Source organism: Fukomys damarensis, unplaced genomic scaffold (genome assembly GCF_012274545.1).
Source record: "Fukomys damarensis isolate Sample0158 unplaced genomic scaffold, DMR_v1.0_HiC HiC_scaffold_15, whole genome shotgun sequence".
In the NCBI taxonomy this organism is placed as follows: Eukaryota; Metazoa; Chordata; class Mammalia; order Rodentia; family Bathyergidae; genus Fukomys; species Fukomys damarensis.
In genome coordinates this window covers 65,617,498-65,637,805 of record NW_022900927.1, presented here as the reverse complement: position 1 = coordinate 65,637,805, position 20,308 = coordinate 65,617,498, and the positions used below count along the sequence as shown (strand labels likewise).

Below are 20,308 nucleotides of genomic sequence, written 5' to 3'. Positions count from 1 at the left end.
CCAGGAAGTGGAGCTCAGCCAGGCTTCGGCCCTGGGAGGCCTGGGTGCCGGGGAACTAGGCTGCCTCCGGCCAGGTGTGCGAGCAGGGACGGCACCGGGTCTGCTCTGCGTTCTGGGCATGTGTGTGCTCTGGCTCACTGCTCGGCGACCAGGACCCTCCTGGTGGGCGCCGCGGTCCTCTGTGGGCAGAGGTGGGGCGTGGCCCGTCTTCCTGTCTCACGCTGACCCAGCACCCGACTGGCACATCAAGGACAGAAGACAGCAAGTGTGGTGAGGGACCAGAGACCGGGCCCCTCATGCACGGCCGGCAGGAAAGGGGAAGGCGCGGCCCCTGTGGAGAACACTATGCTGTTTCCTCAGAAAATAGGCGTAGACTTACCACATGATCCAGTCCTGCCACCGCTAAGTGAGGTCTGAACAGAGTTCTGCACACTGCTCACAGCAGCACCCCTGACAGCAGCCTGAAGCTGCAAACGGGCCAAGTAGCCATCAACAGGTGAATGCGTGAACAGAATGTAGTGTGACTGCGCTGCAGAGTGCTCCTCGGCCCTCAAAAAGGGAGACAGGATGCTGCGCCCACGAGCCGCGGAAGTGCCGTCCAGGTGAGCACGTGGACCGAGGCCCCAGGGCAGGTCTGATTCCAGTTACCTGAGGTACCAGAGTTGGCAAATCCATAGAGGCATGAAAGAGAAGAGAAGTCACCCAGTGCTGGCACAGGGATCGTGTAATGGGTGCAGTGTTTTTGCTGCGGATGAGGAAAGAGTTCTGGAGAGGATGGCAGTGTGGGCTGCACAGCGATATGACTGCTCAGTGCCACTAACTCATACACTGCAAGTAACTAAAACGGTTGGTGTGGGCATTCTGCCCTAGGGCCAGCCCACCTGGCCCACCCCAGGACCTTTGCTCCTGCTGCCCCTCTGCCTGGGCCCTTTTCCCTGGGCATCAAGTGGCTCAAGCCCTCCCTGGGCTGTAGTTCTTTGCTCAAAGCGCCCTGGGAAGCACCCGCTGCCTCCTCGAGACCCTGAACACTGACTGCCCTGTCGTGTGCCACCTTCTCCTCCCCTGCCAGGAGCTCCCTCCCCAGAGCCAGGCTGCAGCAGAGCAGCAGGGTCCCCATCTGAGCCTCGGCCTGCTCATGTGGCCTGGGCCCTGCTGGCAGGAGTGGCCGGTCCCCTGTGGAGGTGCAGACCGGGCGAGGGGTCAGGAGGGGACAAGGTGAGAGGATAGCGTCCAGGACGGGGAGGTTCCCAGGAGCAGGGAGGCCAGGGAAGGAGCCGTGAGCCTCTGCTGCCCGCAGGAAGTGGCAGGGACTCTGCGGTGTCACAGGCTGAGGGAGAGATGGGCTGGGAGGGGAAGATGAGGGTACAGAGAGAAACAGGAGTGAGGGAGGCAGGGAGGAGGGGAGAGGAGGGAGAAAATAGAAAACAAAGACTGGAAAAGGAAGGAGAGCTCTGAGGACCAGATGTTGCCCTGCGTTAGAAGTTCACTTTCATGGTGGCGCAGGCCTGTAATCCCAGCACCGGGGAGGCTGAGGCAGGAGGATGGCTGTGAGTTTGAGAGCAGCCTGGGCTACATAGTGAGTTCCAGGTCACTCTCAACTACATAGTGAGACCCTGTCTCAAAAAATAAATAAATAAAGTGTAGTTTCCATCCTTCCAGGACAGACGAAGGCTCCGTATCACCCCACCCACCCACGCCTGGCCACGGCCCACGGTGCCACCCACTGTGTCCAGCCCCAGACTTGGGCCCGGCTGTCCCGGTTCCTCCCCCCAGCCGTGCTCCCGTGTCCCTGCCCTGCTCATCCTGGCCCCATGGGGAGCCCGGAGCACAGGCAGCAAGAGCAAGGGCCATGATCACTCACGTTCTCGGCTGCTGAGCTGAGCACCCACCATCTCCCCCCTGGACCCTGGAGGTGCGGAGGTGCCCGTCCCCGCTCAGTGAGCCTGAAGTCCCTGTGTAGGGAGAGCACATCCTGAGCCATTGGTTCTCTGACGCTATTGTGAACTCAGCATCCTGGGGCCCTGAGCAGGAAGGAGGCGTTGGGACAGAATCGGGGGTGCCTGGGTCTCTGCCAGCACCAAGCACCACTTCAGCACCCCGGGTTCTGCCATGAAGAAAATCCTTAAAGTCACCCCGTTGCATCTCCTGGTGGTATTTTGATATTTTTTGGGCTTGAGCCCCTGACTTCTGCCATGATGGGGGGCGGTCGTCTTCCTTGGCAGGGTGAAGAGGTCTGATGCAGTGGGGATGTGAGTGCTAATGCTGTAGGGCTCTTGCAGAGTGAAACCCTCCATCCTCACCGTGACCCTGGCCTCCCGGCCCTGCCCCGCCCTGTGCTGTGCCCTGGCTCTCTGATATCCCGTGCATCCCAGCCCTCCAGCCCTTGTCCCTCTCACAGAGTCTGCTCTACCTCCCCCACTTCCTGTAAGCGTCTGAGTCCCCACCAGACCTCAGGTTTCGCCATCACTGCCCTTGTCACAGTGTTCAGCGCCTCCTGTGTGCCAGGCACTGGGTGTAAGCTGCCCTGTAAAAAGTCTTCTTGTTCAGCATTCCCTTCCCAGAGGTATGCTGAGAAAATAGATTTTGTTGTTTGGTGTTAATCAGAGGAAACCGACTGAGAAAGAGCCAGCCATGGAGATGCATGCCTGTGATCCCAGCCATCTAGCAGGCTGAGTCAGGAGGGTGGCAAGTGGGAGCCCAGCCCAGGCAGCTGAATGACTTAGCAAGTACCTGCCTCAAAAAAGTGAAATAAATAGAAATAAACAAGAAAGAGGCCATGGAGACAATTGCCTCAATTGATCATAGCCCTTGCATTTTGGAAATGAAGAGAATTAAAATTGAGGAGAGAGGGTGAGAGGTTTCCTAACACCATACAGTAAGTCGGAGTTAAATCCAAGATTGAGATCCTTGGTCCCCGAATCAAGACCAGTCTCTTCTACACCTCTGTCGTTTTTTTGTGCACATGTTTAGTAAAAACTTGAAACAAGCAAGAAACTCAGTCCAGTACTTTCAGTTATCATTTGAAACAGTGTCAGAAATCTTCCCTAGCTGGTTTTAACTGGAGTAGCACAAAATAGGAAGATATCTGGGCGCATGCCTGAATTAAATCCCAGCACTCAGGAGGCTGAGTAGGAGGATCCCTGCAAGTTCAAGGCCGACCTGGGCTCTATAGTGAGTTCAAGTCCAGCCTGAACTACATAGCGAGACCCTGTCTCAAAAAATCAAAAACAAAACAACAAAAAAATAGCAAGAGCCTTTTTATACTGTACATAGCCCATCTGTATGGAGCAGAGAATTAGCTTTATTGGTGTCCCCAGGTAATAGCTTATAAGTATATGACCTGCATTTTCCCCCTAAGGCAGAATCTTGACAGTGTAAATTAAATGCCATTAATCTTTATTTTCCCGAGCAGTATAGTGGAGGAGACTTTTTCCTGTTGAAAATAAAGAAAACAAGCTCTTAATTGCCCCCAATGGCAAAAAATAGGCAAAAATAATACAAATGAGATAGTCACTTCAAGTTCACAGCAACGTGGAAAATGAGTTAAAATAATTGTGCTTAGAACTGGGCTGAGACTCAGTGTATTAGTCTGCTTTCCCAGTCCTGGACACAACACTTGACAGCCACAGTTCAGAAGGGGGAGAGGTTTAAACTGGCTTTCGGTTTAGGGCATTTGGTCCATGGTAAGTTGGCCCGGGGCAGAAACAGCTTGGCGGGAAGCACCAGGCAGAGGACTGCTCGCCCCATGGCAGCCAGGAAGCAAGGGCAAAGGGAGGGGCCGAGGAGGGGATACCCTCCCCTCAGCGACCCACCTCTCCCAACCAGGCCACCTCCTCACAGCAGTAGCTGTGAGCCCATCCATGGATGCATCCAGTGATGCATACCGCACCCTTCTCAGAGCCCTTGGAGGACACCTGGATCTGCACCCTAACACTCGAAGCTCATTTGTAAGCAGAGCGAAGTCTTCAGGGGTGCACAAGTGTGGCGACCTTTCCTTAGCAGAGGGGTCACCCAGACTGGATGTAGTCGAGGATGTGCAGCCGGTCATATCACAAGGGAGGAGTCTGAGGCGTTCACTCGGGGCGGAGCCTCCAGTCCGGGTGCCTGTGCCTGTGTGTCTGGAGTGGGTGTGTGAGACTTTCGACCTGACCTCAGGGTGAGCTGACCAGAACGGTCTACTGTCTTCAGCCTGCTGTCCCGCGCTGCTGTAGGTTGCTTTCTGCTTGGACTGTGGTACCACCTGATGCCCAGACTCAGTGTGAAGCTAGTCATTGACACAGCTTGGCACAGGCTCGGCAGGGACAACCGGTCAGAGAATGAGGGACGGACGCCACAGCGAAGCGGCGGGTGTTTGGCAGGTCCATCCGTGTGTTTCTGTTGAGGAAGAATGGCATTTCCATGCAGGGGGCCAAAACGCGGGAACAGCCAAGTGGACAAATTCAGCTGTTCCTGTGTCCCATCATATATTTAAAAATTAATTCTGGTGAGACTCCAGACTTCACTGTGAAGCATAAAACAGCAAAGCTTTTAGCAACAAATATTGGACAATGTCTACACAGTCTTGCAATAGGCAAAATTCTAAGCAAAATGCAATGAAAACGCTAAGTTAAAAACTTCTCAAATTGTACTTCAGGCCAGGTGTGGTGGTTCACATCTGTGATCCCAGCACTAGAAAGGCTGAGGCTAGAGGGTTGCTGTGAGTTCGAGGCCAGCCTGGGCTCCGCAGTGAGAGCCTGTCTGGAAAATAAATAAATAAATAGTACTTCATACATTCCTGTGTGTATGTTTTTTTTTTAAAAATTATGAAAGTAATAGCCACAGAATGGAAGAAGATATTTGAAATAAATATACTCAGCAAAAAGATCTATCAAGAATATATTTTTAGGGGCCGGGGATTTAGCTCAGCGGTTCGGTGGCCTGCCTTGCAAGCACGAGGACCCAAGTTCAATCCCCGGTACCAAAAAAAGATTATATTTTTATATTCATCTTACTGAGTAATGAGAGGAATAAACAAAAGTACAAATTTAGCTCAGTGGTGCCACTGCCTGCCTCACAAGTGCAAGGTTCTGAGTTCAATCCCTGGTACCAAAACATCCACACACACAAAATACAAATACGGATAAAAGCACAAGTACTTCACCAAAGAGGCTACCTGGATTTGTAATTGGCAGTGAAATGTCAGCATCATTCACCATCCTAGGAATGCAAAGCAAAACTGCAGTGCACTGCCACTGCAAGAACCCAGGAGAGTAGTCAAGATTAAAACCGTGGACCACACCAGCGTGTGTTGTCAAGAATACAGAGCAGCTGAGGCTCTCGTGCCGCTGTTAGGTGTTTCAGATTGCCAGGCGCCCTGGGGGGTTCTTCATCCCTGTTTTCTGAAGGCAAATATCTGCCCACCTGTGACCGAGCAGTGCCACGCCTAGGTATACGCCCGGGGCACAGGGTGCACCGCTGTGTCAGCAACTCTCTTCCTGAAAGAGCCGTGGGTCCACCGCGGGCAGAAGGAATACGCTGCTGTTGTCATGCACACAGATAGAAAGCACTATAGGGAGATAAAAACAGGTCCTGCTCGCCACACAGCGAGGATGCATCTGAGAGCAGCGAGGAGAGATGGCAAGTTCAGGGTCAGGGCAGGCGCCTTCTGAGGCTCCGCTCGAGCTCACTCATCTGTCAGGAGGCCGTCTGGGTGGGGTGGGCGGCATCTCCGTGGCTGTGGAAATGTCCCCTCTCGGTCTGGGGACCGGTCGCCCAACATACGTGGAGTAAATTCTGCCAGCTGCCAGCGCACAGTTCATGCTCACTGTGCCTGTTTCAAGGCCAGCTCCGGGGTTGGCAGTGTGTGCTGCTCCGCTGGCAGCCGCCTGCCGGTCCTGCGCTGCACTTCACATGCAGGAGGGGACGCTTGGCAGGCTGCACACTCCCCAGCCCAGTCCCTCTCAGGGTCCTTGTTACAGTTTTACTTCTATAAATGCATAATGCAGTGCTACATTTGCTTTAAACTGATTGTCTTTTATGGAAGTTTTCAAACAAAATGATTTCTGTTTACCCTCATTTTTGCCTTACGTAGGGTGGTGTTCACGCGTTGACAGGGTACCGTCGTCCTGCTCCCTGAAGAACTCCTCACAGCATTTCTGGGCTTTGAGGCCAGTCCTAACTTCTATTTGGCAACGCCTTTACTGTTAATGGGGAGCCTTCCTGGAATAATATCCTGGGCTGGCGTTTTATTTTTTTCTGTCGGTCTTTGAAAGGAGTCCTTGCATGTCTTCTCTTTGCCATTTTCTGCTAAGATGCTGCTGACACCCTTGTCTTTTTCCTCTTTGTGCACAGTGTGTCTTGTCCCCATAACTGTTTTAGAGGATTTTTGACTTCATTGCTGCTTTTTGAGGAAGCTGACTTTTCTGTACCTTGTGAGATTTTTATTTGTTTCTTCTACTTAGGGTTCATTGAATATTTAGTATCTGTGGGTTTTGAGTTTTCAACAAGTTGGGGAAAATATTGTCATTTCTCTTCAAGGGTCTCTGTCTCCTTCTCCCTGCTCCTGAGATCTAACGTTCCCATATGAGGCTCTGATGTTACTCTGTACTCACAGGGACCCTGTTATTTTTTTAAGTGTTTTTGCTTCTGCTTCATTTTGGGTCATTTTTATTGCTTTGTCTCCATGTCCACCAGCATTTTCTTCTGTGCTTTTGAATTTATTGCTAATCCCACCAGTCATGTCCTATTTCAGATATTATGTTTTCTTAATCTCTGCAAGTTCCATTTTCCATTTTTACATATTTTTCTCTTCCTCCTCATCACAGTAGAGTCTCCCTCTGTACCCTAGAAAACATGAAGGACGTCTGTAATAGTTCTAACTTCCTGCTGCCTCTCTCACTTCCGGACGTGTCGCTGGTGACCAGTTTCTCCTTATCACACTCGTATTTTCCTGCCTCTGCCTGCCTTATTGTCTGAGATCGACTGCTTAACTTAAATTGTGAATGTCATGCCAGCTGTCTGGGATCACAGAAATTCCCAGCCTGTGGGACTCAGTTGAAAACTGGGAACGTGGGGCCTCTGAGAATTGGGAACTTCAGTTCCAAGGCTGAGCAGCCCAGGACAGAGCAGGCAAGCGGACTGCCCTCCCCGGGCAGGACTTGGTTCGGGAGTACTTAGTCTCAGCACCGTTTTGACTGCCCTGCTGGTATGACACATCTTCATCCCTGATCCGAGAGAACAGGACTCCCAGCCCGGAGCAGGGTAGCTGGGTGCAGAGCCGCTGTTTCCTTCCCTTCATGCTTAGGTCATTAGCTGGCAAGGACTTGCAGAGCCGTCCTGTGCTGCTCCGTGCCCTCGGCTCAGTGAGACCTGGGCTGCGTTTCTGACCCCTTTCCTCCGGGCTCGCTGGGACCAGCCACCTGCTTCCTCCTGGCTGCAGTCCCCCTCCCCAAATGCTGCTGCGTGAGGGCTACAAGCTGATGCGTTGCCTGTTGTGCCTGGTTTCCTCCTCATTGGAGATGACAGGCCAATGTCACCCTTGCTGCCTCATTGTAGCTGTAAACACAGTCCTTCCTCCACATTCTATGCCTCTGTATGTTTAGGTTCACATACGAGAGCCTGAGGGGCTGCCGTTCCTCTGCTTGCTCCGCTCTGTGTGCTTTCAGTTTGTTCCTGCTGAGATATCATGACAAGTAGTGACAGAGACCCTCGTGCCTCAGCTTGGGCAAGTTGCCTGTCACACACAACCCTAAAGCCTCAGGAAGACTTGTGGAGGTGAGGGGTGGGAGGTGCACCATCTCCGTGTCAGCAGCGTGAACACAGGTGCGCAGTGGCGAGTCAAGCAGCGCTTCAGCTCACACCCTGGCGAGGCCTCTCCAGTGAGCATTTGTCCACGGCGGCTGGCAGGCACTGCCCCGAAGGATGTCGGGCCGCAGAGACCTGAAGCGGAAGCCGGAGGTCGGCTGCACAGACCTGAGTGAGGCTGACGGTACTGTCACCCCACCCGGGACCTGCCCGCACCACAGCTCCCGCCTCCACAAGGACTGGATGGGGCGAACCTCCCCCGGCGCCTCCTGCTGGGACCCGGTCCTGTCCAGGTGCTGGTCCCACCTGACTGATCCGCTCCCTCTCCAGCTCATGTCTGTGGGGCCAGCTCTCCTGCTTTGCAACTTTAGCTTCTGTCTGCCACACACCAGCAGCTTCATTCTCGGCGGTCTTGCCGGTTGGGTGTTTTGAGCACGAGGGGACTGAGTTCGGGAGGCGGCGGTAGACATGAGGACAGGTCATGATCGCCACTGCCCACTGGGACCCGCCGACAGTGGGCTTCCTCTACCCGCCGCAGGGCGAAGGGGTGGCGGGCGAGTCTGCTGGTGTCGGGGGCGGGCCTGGCTCTGGACCCTGCTCAGCGACTCTGAGCAGCCCTAAGTTCCCGTCCACATGAACTCATTTTTCTCTTCAACCTGGTTGTTGTAAGTCCCTAAATGCCCCAGTGCTAATCCACCCACGGCTTCATCCAGCCGGACAGTGGGCAGTGGGGTGTGGGCCGTGTGACGCTATGCTGGGCGTCCACTTCCTGCCTGCCTCCACTTCCCCACTGCACCCGTGAAGATTCCAGACTCACTCACATCAGATGCTTCGGCCATGTTGCACACCGGTGCTTCACACCTGAGAGCAGTTGTGTGTCACAGCCGCAGAGACGCCCGTGGCCTTCGGTGACAGCGTTACAGGTCCCTTGTCACCACCCCGAGCTCCTGCAGGAGCTGTAATCAGCTCTGTGAAGGGACCGTACTTGGAGACAGCTCCTCCAGAGGGGACCAGGTGGTCACTGCTGAGCGTGCAAATGCACCTGCGGCCACAGGGGGGTGCGGGGACTCTCGTGGGAAGGAGCGGAAGACCGCCGGCCTGTCACCTGCCGGGAGAGTGTGGGAGAGGAGAAATTAGCCCTCCCAGCACTAAATCCCAAACCCCCAGCCTGCAGAATGGCACAGAATCAGTCCTATCCTCAGAGCCGCCGGGTGCCGGTCCTGCGCAGTAGCCCCGGGCGGCCAAAACAGATGTGGGGTAGAAAGCCTATCTGTCCCAAGGCTGGGGTGCAAGCAGCAGAAACTCATGACTGCTCATCTGTGTTTTAACTAAACAAGCAACAACCTGGACTCAAAGCCAAGCCGGCCGGGAGATGGTGCGGGCCCAGGAGGAGTCCCCATGTCTTGCCTTTCTCAGTGACCCCCTTCCGTCTCCACTCTGGTTCTCTGCGGCTGGCAGAAAACACAGTTCTACGAGTGCATTAAAGACACAGCCCCTGCAAGGAGCTGAGGGGTTCTGGGGCCCTCGGGAGGGGCCTCATCCTCACACCCCGGCTCCACCCCAGCCCCACCAGCTGTGGCCAGAGGCGCAGACCGGGACTCGTGCCTGGGAGGGTGGTTGCCTGACAGCCACTGCGAGGGGCGGTGTGTGGATGGTGCCTGGCACCTCACGGTCGTGCAGCCAGGGCTTCCTCCACCTGGCAGGGTCGGAAGTGACAGTGAGCCACCGGCCTGTGACCCGGGGAGCCGAGGTTTCAGTGCGATGTCGTCTTTCACCCGGTTGACCTCGGGCCTCAGTGCCGCCTGTGTTTGCTTCCCGTCTGGAGGGGCTCAGGTGGCCTTGCTGGGTGAGGGGTGTAAGTGTGCCCTGGGACACCTGGACAGTGGTCATGCACCCGAGTTTGACGGCCCCTTCTCCTCTCTCGTTCTCCAGGCTGAGTTCTCCGAGCTGAACCTGGCTGCCTGCGTCACTGGGGGCTGCATGGTGGACGTGCAGGTGGTGAGAAACGGGACCAAGGTGGTGAGGTGAGCGCAGCAGAGGTACAGGGCCTCCTGGGAGCAGTGGGGACCTGGCTCACCCGGGCTCCGGCCGGGAGCAGTGCTGAGGCCCAGTGGGCTCCACTTGCGTCTGGCTGTGTCCCTCTGCTTTTCCTTTGCGTCCTGGTGACAGCAGCACCGCAGCAGAGGCTGTGATGTTTCCCTCAGCTCTCCTGAGGGAGGCCCAGTTCCAGGGTGGGGTGTTAGGGAACATACCGAACCCCACTTCCTGCAGTGCGGAACTTCAGGGTCCCTCACTGCCAGACCCGAGACTGCCAAGTCAGTTTCAGGAGCACAGAGCAGAGGGCAGGAGGGTATCCTTCCGGGTGCAGCCCCATCTCGCCAGGTACCCAGGGCGTGGTGCGTGGGCTTTAGGAGGGCTCACGTGGGCAAGAGGTGTGTTCGGAAAATGGGGAGCCTGTGGAGAAGCCGGCTGCAGGAAGGGCGTGGCACCCTCGGGCTGGACAGGAAGGCAAAGCGCTCGCTCAGAGGGGACAGGTGGACACTGAGCTTGCTGGGCAAGTGGTGAGCGTCCAGTTAGTTCAGGAGTCTCTCCGGAGCGCCTGCCCTGCTCCAAGCAGACACAGCGTGGCCTTCTGCGTTGACCAACAGCGGCCAGGTGATTTGCATCACTGTTTCCACTGGACCCAATTTAGAAGTGGTTTCGGTCACTGCCAGTTTGGCATGACGACAGGGATGACCAGGAAGAGTGACAGACAGCCAAACCAGACAGGCAGACAGACACAAAAGCCACCTGTTCCTGAGAATTTCTGCCAAGTCAGACACATTTAAAATGAGTCTTGTTAGCCCAGGATGGGCCAGGGCCACTCCCTGTACAGAGCGCACTGCAGGCCCGTCTAGACCAGAGGAGACTGCAAGGCTGTACCTGCAAGGCGACACAATGAGGCCGCACAGATCCATGCAGGGTAAGCTGGAGTCGGGGTTGCCCAGCCTCCCAGAAGCTGGAGCATGAAGCCTGGCGCAGGGGGGCCCCCCAGCAGCCAGAGGTGAGAGCAGATCCCACGGAGAGGAAGTACTTTTTCCCAAGGCTTCATGTTAGCCACATACCCTGCCTACAAGAGCCAGCACATAGTAAAAATAACCAGACACAGGAGCCACAGACTAGAAGAGATGGGAACAGTGGACAGTAGAAACAGCACCTCAGAGGGCAGACGTCCTCAGTGCCAGATACGATTATTAACTGGAAAAACTGTACCAGCGTGGAAAAAACAGGTTTAAAAATATCTTCAGGTGCCAGGCAAGGTGGTGCATGCTTGTAATCCCAACACTCAGGAGGCTGAGGCAGGAGAATTGCCAAAAGTTCGAGGCCAACCTGAGCTACATAGTAAGTACAAGACCAGCCTGAACTACATAGTGAGACCCTGTCTGAAAAAGACAAAAATAGGGGACTGGGGATTTAGCTCAATGGTTCCGCCGCCAGCCTTGCAAGTTCAGGGACTTGAGTTTGATCCCTGGTACCAAAAAAACATATATACATTATATATACATACATATATATATATATATATATATATATATATATATGTACGTATACACTACACACACACACACACACACACACACACACACGCATATATCTGTTTTCAGAAAACTTGAAGCTATCAAAAGTAAATAAGACTTCTTGCAATGAAAAACTATAATAACCATGGTAACTGGATGCACTGTGTTTGCGAGCACATTAGACAGCTGGAAAGGTGTCAGTAAATGAGAATACAGCTGAAGAACTTACCCTGATGAAGGAAGCATGGAGAACAGAGGATGGGAAATGCAGACGAGCTGGCAAGGTCCTGGCGGCAGACGGAGCATCCGAGTAACCGCGGCAGCGGCGGAAAGGGAAGCTGGAGGCCTGGCAGAGGCAGTGCCGTGGGAAGTGATTCCTTCAGAAAGACGCAGATCACCAAACCAGAAGCATGGAAGATCTCGGCAGTGAATCAGAGAACTCTCCACTGGGACACAGCAGCGGAACTTCAGAAAGACAGACAGCACAGGCAGAGACACGGGACGGACATCTTCTCATCTCCGCAGACCGCGGTGCCGGTGTCTCCGCCATGCTGGCAGAACTCATTGGCAGCATGATTCTGTCCCCCGGAAGAGGACAAAATAAAGACGCCAGTCAGGAGGAGCCCCTGGCTGAGGGCAGCTGTGCAGTGCGGGTTGGAAGCCAAGGGGAGACGCGCCAATGAGCACAGAGCCGCCCGTGATACGGGGAGAAGGAGCTGAAGCCTCCCTGCTGCTGTGAGGCCTCGGAGCTGCGTGGAGGACGTGCAGGGCTGCGATGGTGGATCAGGGACGTCGAGGAAGAGAGTAAATGCAGTGGGAGGAACAGGGTCGGGAAAGCTGCGATGCGTGAGGTCATTTCTAAGGTAACCAAAACGAGAGGGGAGAAGGGAGTAGTCAGAAGGCAAGAGAGGAGAGGAAAGCACCGGGACGCACTGACGAGTAACAGGAAGTGATGCCGTGGGCCCGAGCCCTGCCCGAGGGCCAGTGCCGAGTTCTCCTGTGGACCCTCGGTGCCGTCTGGGAAACACCTGCCGGGAGCCCACCACGGCCCTCGCCCGCCAGAGGCCTGGCCAGGGCGCGCCGCCCATGTCCCCCGTCCTCCGCAGCCTGCTCCCCTCAGGTCACATGCTACTCAGACCTGTCCTCAGAGGCAGAGGTGGAAACCCCAGAACTGCATCCCCATCTCCGTGTTTCCTCTAGGCTGCAGTTGCCATCTGTCTTTGAGTGTCCCCCTCATGGTCATTTTGAGAACTGCAGGAGGTTAAATACTGGTGTCCCCGGTGACTGTAATTACATTGAACATTAATAGACCAGAGTCTGTAAAGAACAGGGCTGTCAGTAAATCCAGAACATTCAACTCTATCCCACTCAAGTAATATAAAACATAAGAATATAAAAAGTTTAAAAATCAAGCTGGATGTGCTGGCACCTGCCAATAATGCCAGCACCCTGTGTCAAAAAAAAAATCCACATAGCAACACAAAAAAGTCAAAGGATGGGAAAATACGACACAAAACTACTGCGTGAAAGAATGGTCCTGCAGCTATGTTAATAAAAGGGAGAAAGAAACTTCCAGGTGATGTCGATGTAAGGCAAGGTAGTGGTTTGTTGGATAAAGGATTCATTTACTAAGAAATAATATTTAAATAATATATTAATAACATAAACTAATGATTAATAATATACTATGTCCCTTATCTTCTTTGGAGAGGGACTGAGCCGCCTGCCTTGGTCACACGACGAAATGGTGCCTCTGTGCCCTTAGCTGTCAGTTGGCTGCAGAGCGGATCTCCTGGACTCTGCGCTAATTCCCCTGTGCCAGGCAGCGCTCTGAGCCAGGATGTGGGTACCCTGCTCCAGGACTCCGGGTGACTGCCGTGAGCAACTGAGGGGAGGCACCCTCCCCAGGTCCTCCATGCCGGCCAGCAGGGGCAGGGGCAGCGAAGGCGGGGAGCCCCGCAGAGCAGGCTGCTGAGTCCCGGGCCTGTTTCTGTGCAGAGATCTCACTGAAGCCTGGGTTCCGGCCCAGCACAGCTCCAGACGGGCCCAGGAGCCTGACTCTCCTGTGATGTTTCTCCAGAGAAGTCCATGTCTTTGGTCTGCAGCCTTGGCGTGAGCATCAGGGAGGCAGATGTGCGCCCAGTGCTGGGGACGCCACAGGGGAGGCCTACACCCGAGTCCGTGAAGACCATTGCAGAGATTGCCAAGGCTCTTTTTCAGGGACCCGGAGGCCACTGCGGTTTGTCTGCCCCAGCCAGGCCATCCAGCCTCAGGGAGCAGCTGGCCCTGGCACCCCGGGCGCTGCTCCTCAGCTAATCAGAGCCCCGGTGGCCTGGCAGTGGTGAGCAGAGCTCTGGGCTCCCAGAATCTTCCTTCCAAGACCCCAAGGCAGAGCCCTGGAGGCTCTGAGCGTTTTTAAGCTTGCGCTTGAGCAAGGCCTAGGAGATGGAAACTGTGAATCCCACCCACCAGCTCGGCTCAGTGGAACAGCACCAGCCATGGCTCAGGCGCCCCTGTGAGAGATCGTGTGGGCTCCACAGGCTCCGTGAAGATCTCCAGCATCAGTGCATCCACTCCAGGCCACCCAGCGGGGATGTCGTGGATGAAGGGCCACCTCTGCCCCGGACCCATGTTCTCCTGCTCTGGGACACGCACTCTGTGGCTCACACCAGCACCTCTCTGTCCTTGGGCTGTGGCCTGGGAATTGCACCACTCCCCTTGGGCCTTGGAGCTTGGGTGCGACACCCCTGGCCGTGCTTTTACGACTCACAGAGATGGCAGAGCGGAACCTGTGTCTGTCACTCATGCTGGCCTCCACACTCCACACAGGAGCCAGGACTGGGTGGAGCGGCCACTGCCTGGCTCCTCTCTGGTGCCCAGCCCTCCCACCCAGACTATCCCTGGGGATCCAGACTGAGCAGGGGACCCTTGGGAGCCCTCTGCCGGACCCCTGGTGGAGGCAGCGAGTTTATCCGGGTGTGGAGCCACGGTGGCCTCTGACTCCTGGGAGGACACGCCGCTTCAGATGGCGCCAAAGAGAAGCTGGCAGGAGAGGAAGGCGGCAACTGGCGTGGTCACTCACGCCTCTGGGCCACACACATCCCCAGTGCCAACCAAAAACTCTTTTAGTTTAAGCCAGTTTAGATCACACATAAAACATTCATGTGTTCTTATTATTTAACAAACGTTTTTATCTCAGTCCCATGTGCAGAGGCCATTCCGAGCACTTAGCTCTCCCTCCGCAACCCTGTCGCCCGGCTCTGGCTGAGGAGTGCACACACCCAGTTTACAGCCTTGAGCCCCATGGGCACCTTGGCCTCCCAGCTGGGCATGGCTTCAGGTCTGAGCCACTGTCCCAGGGAGTGAGCTCCCTGCCCGGGGCCATACCCAAGAGCTGCAGCCCACAGCCCCTGGGAAGAAAACCCTGGAGAGGACCCCAACATCTGCACGTGGGCAGGGAATGCTCAAGCTCGTCCCCATGGCTCACGGCCCCTGTGCCCGGCCTGTGCCGAGTGCCGCATGTCACGCTGACCTCATCCTCACAGCCCAGCAGGATGTCTCATGGCAGAGGGTGCTGTGTCTGGCCCCGTGGAGCCGACTTCCTGGGCAGCATCCAGGACCGGCAGTCATGTGACTGAGGGTAGCTCCTGCTCCAGAACACTCACTGGTTCCCAGGGTCAGCGATCACTACCACTCAAAGAGCAGTGAAGGTGGGCAAGTTGTGGCAGAGGCCCTTACACGATGTGTGGAGCCCGTTTCACAGAGGGAGAAACTAAGTCAGAGCAGCTGAGCCCAAGTCACACCTAGGAGTGGCAGCACTCCGGCCCGAAGCCAGGTCTCTGACTGATGCCATGTGTTCCTGGGCATCTGATTCCTCGAACCCGTGCCCACCCAGTGGCACCCCACACCTGACCCTCATGGACCCTGCATCTGCGTACAGGGCTCAGCGGAAGTGGAGGTCCGTGTCTGGGCAGAAGGCCTGGGTGTGAGGACGGGAAGAGGACAGGTTTGCCCCAGCTTGCAGTTCGGTGCAGGGCCTGGAGCATGGCGGCACTGGAGGGGCCCCCACAGCTGGAAGCAGAACATCAGGAGGGGCCGTGGCCTGGCCACCTGGCTTCCTTCTGCTGTGCTGCACTGTGAGCTTCACCCCCAGGGCAGTCATGCAGGGACCGACCCTAGCCAGGGTCTGGGGACAACCGTCCGAGCTGCAGCAGGTCTCTAGCCGCCGTCTGCACAGCGCGGCCAGAGAAGCCGCCTCTGAGCCACAGCAAGCTGCGTGCTGAGTTTGTGCATTCACTCCGCAGATGCTCATTGAGGACCTCTGTATCCCGGAACCGTCTCTGACACGCGGCTGCAGCTCATGGGCGGCCTGGGGGGGGGCGCGGTGAGGTGCAGAGGTGGCCTCAGGAGGGAACTGATAAGCAGCCACACCCAGAGGAAGGCGTGGCAGAGCCTCACAGCAGCCGGAAGCCATGGGAGTGAAGGGACAGGGGAGGGAGAGACAGCTACACGTGGAGCTGCCCTGACGCAAAAACCAAGCTCTGAGATGCTCCCGAGTCCCAGACCTCTGGAGTCGACACCACACACAGGCAGAACGCCGCACAGCCGGAAGCTTTGTTCCACAGCCTCACATAAAACTGTAGTTACCTCGGGCCTTGTGATAACGCGGTTAGACATCACAGTCCTGTTTTGACACGGTCTGGGCTCCATGGTGTCTCCTCATGCACTTCCTCACCTTGTACTCCGAGCAAAACAAGACCTGCACGCAGACACCATCCAGCAGGGGCTTCCTCCCAGCCTGCACAGGACCTGTGGGCGTAAGCTGCAGCCAGGGAGGACAGGGTCCCGTACACCGTGTCTCCGCACCCGCTGCTGGCTCTGCCCTGCAGCCTCCTGCTCTGAGCGATGTTGGAAGCATGGAGTCAGAAAGACAAACCATCTGTGCACAAACCCAGGGCTGCTCCAAGCTCAGGCCCCACAGAACCTCAGAAATGGCAGAGCCCTGCACACACGCTGCTGAAACCATCAGACTTGGACAGTGAAACCGGTGCCCCTCACACTGCTCTCTGTCCAGCACGCAGACCGGAAGCAGCCAGGTTCCATAGAGAGGCAAGTTCTAGTTAGCTCAGCAGGCGGCCAGGCTATGGGGGACCCACACGTCAGGGGTGGTGGGGCCGTGCTGGGCTCAAACTTGGGCCTGGATCCACAGCCTTGGGTGATGAAAGACATGGCCACATGCTCGCTGAGAAATGGGCAGGAAACACGCCAGCAAAGCCACGGATGAGAATGCCCAGGAGGCAGCGCTGAGGAGGCCCCAGTCCAGGCCCACACTGGGCAGCACTGAGGAACCGCAGCCTCAGAGCCCAGCGCTGTCACCTCATGCTGCTCAGCAGCAGAGCAGATGGACCTGGCTCTGAGTGGCTGCAGGGGACAGGGGAGCAGGGTCAGGTGCCCCGAGCCGACCCCACCCCATTAGCCTCCTGGCCCTGCCAGGCTGACAGAGCACAGGGAAGATGCAGGAGGGAAGAGGGAGCTTCATGGCGGAGGACGCAGATCTTATCACATGGCTGTGACCCGGAGCCAGCAGAGCCCCCCAGAGTTCTCCATGTCCCCAGTGTGCAGATGGGCAAACTGTGCCTTCAAAATGTGTCACGCGGGAAGGACCACTGAGCAGTGCAGGCCACTGGCACAGGGAAGTGCTGGACACACTCCCTACCAGTGTCCCCTCTTCAGAGAAGCCACCAGAGCCAGCTGTGCCCCTGTCTAGGCACAGTGGTGCATTTTTCTGCCAGCCTGCATCGCTGCTCCGTGACTGACGGTTGCACATGGTGTGGGGAATCGGGCTGCAGCGTGGATGCCCATCAGGGCACTGCGAGGAACTTCATGTGCTGGGCAGAGGCCCAGGGCCAGATCATCTGCTGTGTGCCTGTTCCAGCCCCGGGTCCTCAGTGTCTCGCCTTCCACACCGGAACCCACTGGCAGGCGGTTGCTGTTTCCCGAGTCTCCCGGGCTGTGCCTCCCGGAGGTGAAGAGCAGTTTTTCCAAGTCAGCGCCCAGCACCTGGCACGAGGCCCGGGTCTCCCTGTGGGCCTTGGAGACCGGCTGACTTCACACAAGAGGCCTGGACAGAGCTCGCAGTGGACTGGGAGAGGAAGGGTGCTCTTAGGCCCAACCTTCCACAGTGGAGGGGACTCCCGGCCCAGCCTCTGCCCCAACCACCACAAGACCCGGGGCCTGGCTAGGTGGGGGTAGGAATAGCGGCAGTTGGCTAGGACAGAGAGCATCCAGCCAAAGGCCAGCCCAGCTCCCAGGAGGGAGAGCACCAGCTCCAGGCCCCAGAGCCCCGGCGTCCCAGGAATGGGAAGGGGTGGGAAGGGCCTGGGGTCCTGGCCAACCGCTCCCTGTCAGCTCCTTTGTGGCCGCTTCTCACCAGGTCCCTGGCCCTTTGGCTAGCATCTGTCCTTTCTTGTCCCTGAACGTCCTGGCCCAGCTGCCCGGGCCTCTGGGAGGCAGGCAACCTGGTCCCCACGGAGAGCACTGCAGGGACCCTTCTCCAGCTCTGACAGACCCCGTACCCGTACCTGGGGTCGGGTGACCGCAGTCACGGGTCCCTCTCCCTGCTGCTCCTCCGCCCCTGTGAGGATGTGATGTTCCCAGATCCCCCTGCCCTGGCTTTGCCCTCCCACCCATGATGAGTCTGGGTATGAAGGACTTCCGGGGTCCCCACCCCAGGCATCTGGTGAAGAGACCCAGTCCAGGGCTGGGGCCCACGAGCAGTTTGCGAAGCTGCTGTACTTTCCTGAGACGGCCCACCGCCTCCAGAGAGTCTGCTGAGCTCCAGCAATATATTGCTCCTGCCGTTCGGCCTGTTTCCTGGCATTCTGGAAACCACCCCTTGGCCTCAGAGTTTATCCCAATGGCCGCGAAGTGTCTGATGGTACAGCCCACCCTGGCCCCATCAGCCCGCCCTCAGAACAGGCGCTCTCCAAGGGGCCAGCGACCGAGTGGGGACGAGACGTCTGTGCTGCTGGTGCCGCCTGCCAGTGTTGCGCAGGCGTCCACGCCGCTGTGCAGGATGGGTCCCTTGCGAGCTCTGTCCCGATCTGCTCCCCTCCCACTGACGTTTCTGCAGCACCCTCTCCCGTGCGTCTCAGCTACTCATCGCTGTGTGACGAGTGACCCCAGATCCCCGTGTGCTACACCCACAGCCATTTCATTGGCTTCAGAATCAGGGTCTGGAGTTAGAGCTCATCTGGTGGCACCGTGTTCCACGCAGGCATGCGCAGGGTGATCTGCTGGGCTTCCGCAGCACCGGCCTGGGCTGGCCTCCTCCAGGTGCTGCCCCCTTCTTGGCGATGGGGCCTCCTCTCGGCCACAGTCTCGGGGCAGCCGGCTCCTGCTCTGGCAGTGGGGCTAGAAGGGGCCGAGTGACAGAAGGTCTGGAGACGCAGGCGTCGTACAGTGCAGGCCAGAGCAGCCTGCATATCTCCTGCCACATCCCAGTGTCCAGGCCAACACAAGGCAGAGCTGGGTTTAAGGATAACGCGTGCGTGATGGAGGGGCGGCGAGGCGCTCCCTTCCGCCGTCCTCCAGCAGCCAGGGAACTCCTCTCAAAGGATGCCCGACACCAGGAGCATGGTCACGCCCTGTCTCGGGCATGGCAGTCTGCGGGCCCTGTGGGTGCAGGCGCCAGCTTCCTGCTCACCTCCGCCCATCGCTGCCCATCCACGCCAGACCCATTAGGTCAGAGCCCTGCTGCCCCCGACCCCAGCCTTTTTGTGGAGATCCTGGCTCTCCCCCACTGCATCCCCAGCCCCATGCGTGCAGCACTGGCTCTGCTCCTGCACCTGTGTCCCGAGAGGCAGCTGTCGCGTCCTCCCTGGGACCCCCATCCTGCAGGACCTCCATCCCGTGGACACTGCCACCCCTCGCGCCCAGAATGGCAGCTGTCCCGGCGGGCTGAGTGGACAACTCATTCTTACAGGTTGCTTTCTAATGTTTGCCTTGGAGCCCACCTTCCCTGTGTGTGGGGAGGCTCCTCCCGTCATCACAGTCCAGGCCGACGCCCGGCTGGGAGCTGGGCGTGGCCCACCCATTGCTGAGTTCACCCCTAGACACCTGTGAGCTGCCCGTTTCCATTGCACACCGGGCTCTTCCCGGGCCCTGTGGGAGACCAGAGAGTACCTGCTTTCTCGCTTATTCCTCAGCACAGCTGTGCGTGGTGCAGCCTGTTACTTCCTGGGTTACAGGTGGAACTCAAGTCCCTGGGCGATGCACCATGTGCCTGCAGTCACCGGGTGTCAGGCTCCTTCCGGCTGCTGCCCGCAAGGCTGGTCCACACGTGCTCACCCCAGGTCCCTGGGGCCTCGGGCTTCTCCCTCTTATGTCTGCACTGTCATTTCCGCGGGGAGTGGGAGAACTGTCCTGTGCCCCAGTTTCCCCAGAAGCACGCTGGCCATCAGAGCAGCATCCAAGGGTGGGCAGAGCACACCATAAGCTCGTTCACGTGGGCCCTAGCTCGGCAGCACCTGCCCGGGGTTTTCGGCCTCTCGTGCCCAGGCCAGAGCCTGGCTGAGCCTGCGCCCAGTGCTCGCCTCTCTTCTGCCGGGAAACAAGGAGGCTTTCATGGGTTCATTGCCTGTGCCAGTACACAGCGGCCGCACAGATGCCGCCTCCACACTCACCGTCCCACACAAAGGGCCCTTGTCCCGCCTCAGCGCCACGTCCTGTGGAGCCCTGTGAGCAGGAGGCTCCAGGCCACACTGCTCTCACGCTGTCTCCTCACAGCCCTGTCGCTCGTCCAGGGCGGAGAGAAGCCATGCTGCCCACTTCCTGGCTTCCTGTTGCCAGCAGACTTTACCTGTGAGGCCGGTGTTGGGTTCCAGGTAAACCTCAGCCTCCCATCCCCTGTCCATGCTCGCCCTGCCCTTCTTCCTGTCCTGCCAGGGGGGCAGCACTGCGTTTTATGG

General features: G+C 57.2%; 1 protein-coding gene and 1 long non-coding RNA gene across 8 annotated transcripts in view; one reads left to right on the top strand and one right to left on the bottom strand.

Moving 5' to 3' along the window:
* Positions 1-20,308, top strand: part of Syn3 (synapsin III) — a 278,828-nt gene that overhangs the window by 58,133 nt on the left and 200,387 nt on the right. For all 7 annotated transcript variants that reach the window (XM_010637618.2, XM_010637616.2, XM_033763883.1 and 4 more), the window contains one exon: positions 9,715-9,806. In XM_010637618.2, coding sequence (XP_010635920.1) covers positions 9,715-9,806 — 92 coding nt within the window. The remainder of the gene's footprint in view (positions 1-9,714; positions 9,807-20,308) is intronic.
* LOC117286156 lies at positions 3,280-19,625 on the bottom strand. Its single transcript, XR_004517313.1, has 3 exons — positions 19,524-19,625; positions 11,569-12,197; positions 3,280-4,501 (listed from the first exon to the last, which is right to left on the bottom strand). It is a non-coding gene; the product is annotated as an uncharacterized LOC117286156 (long non-coding RNA).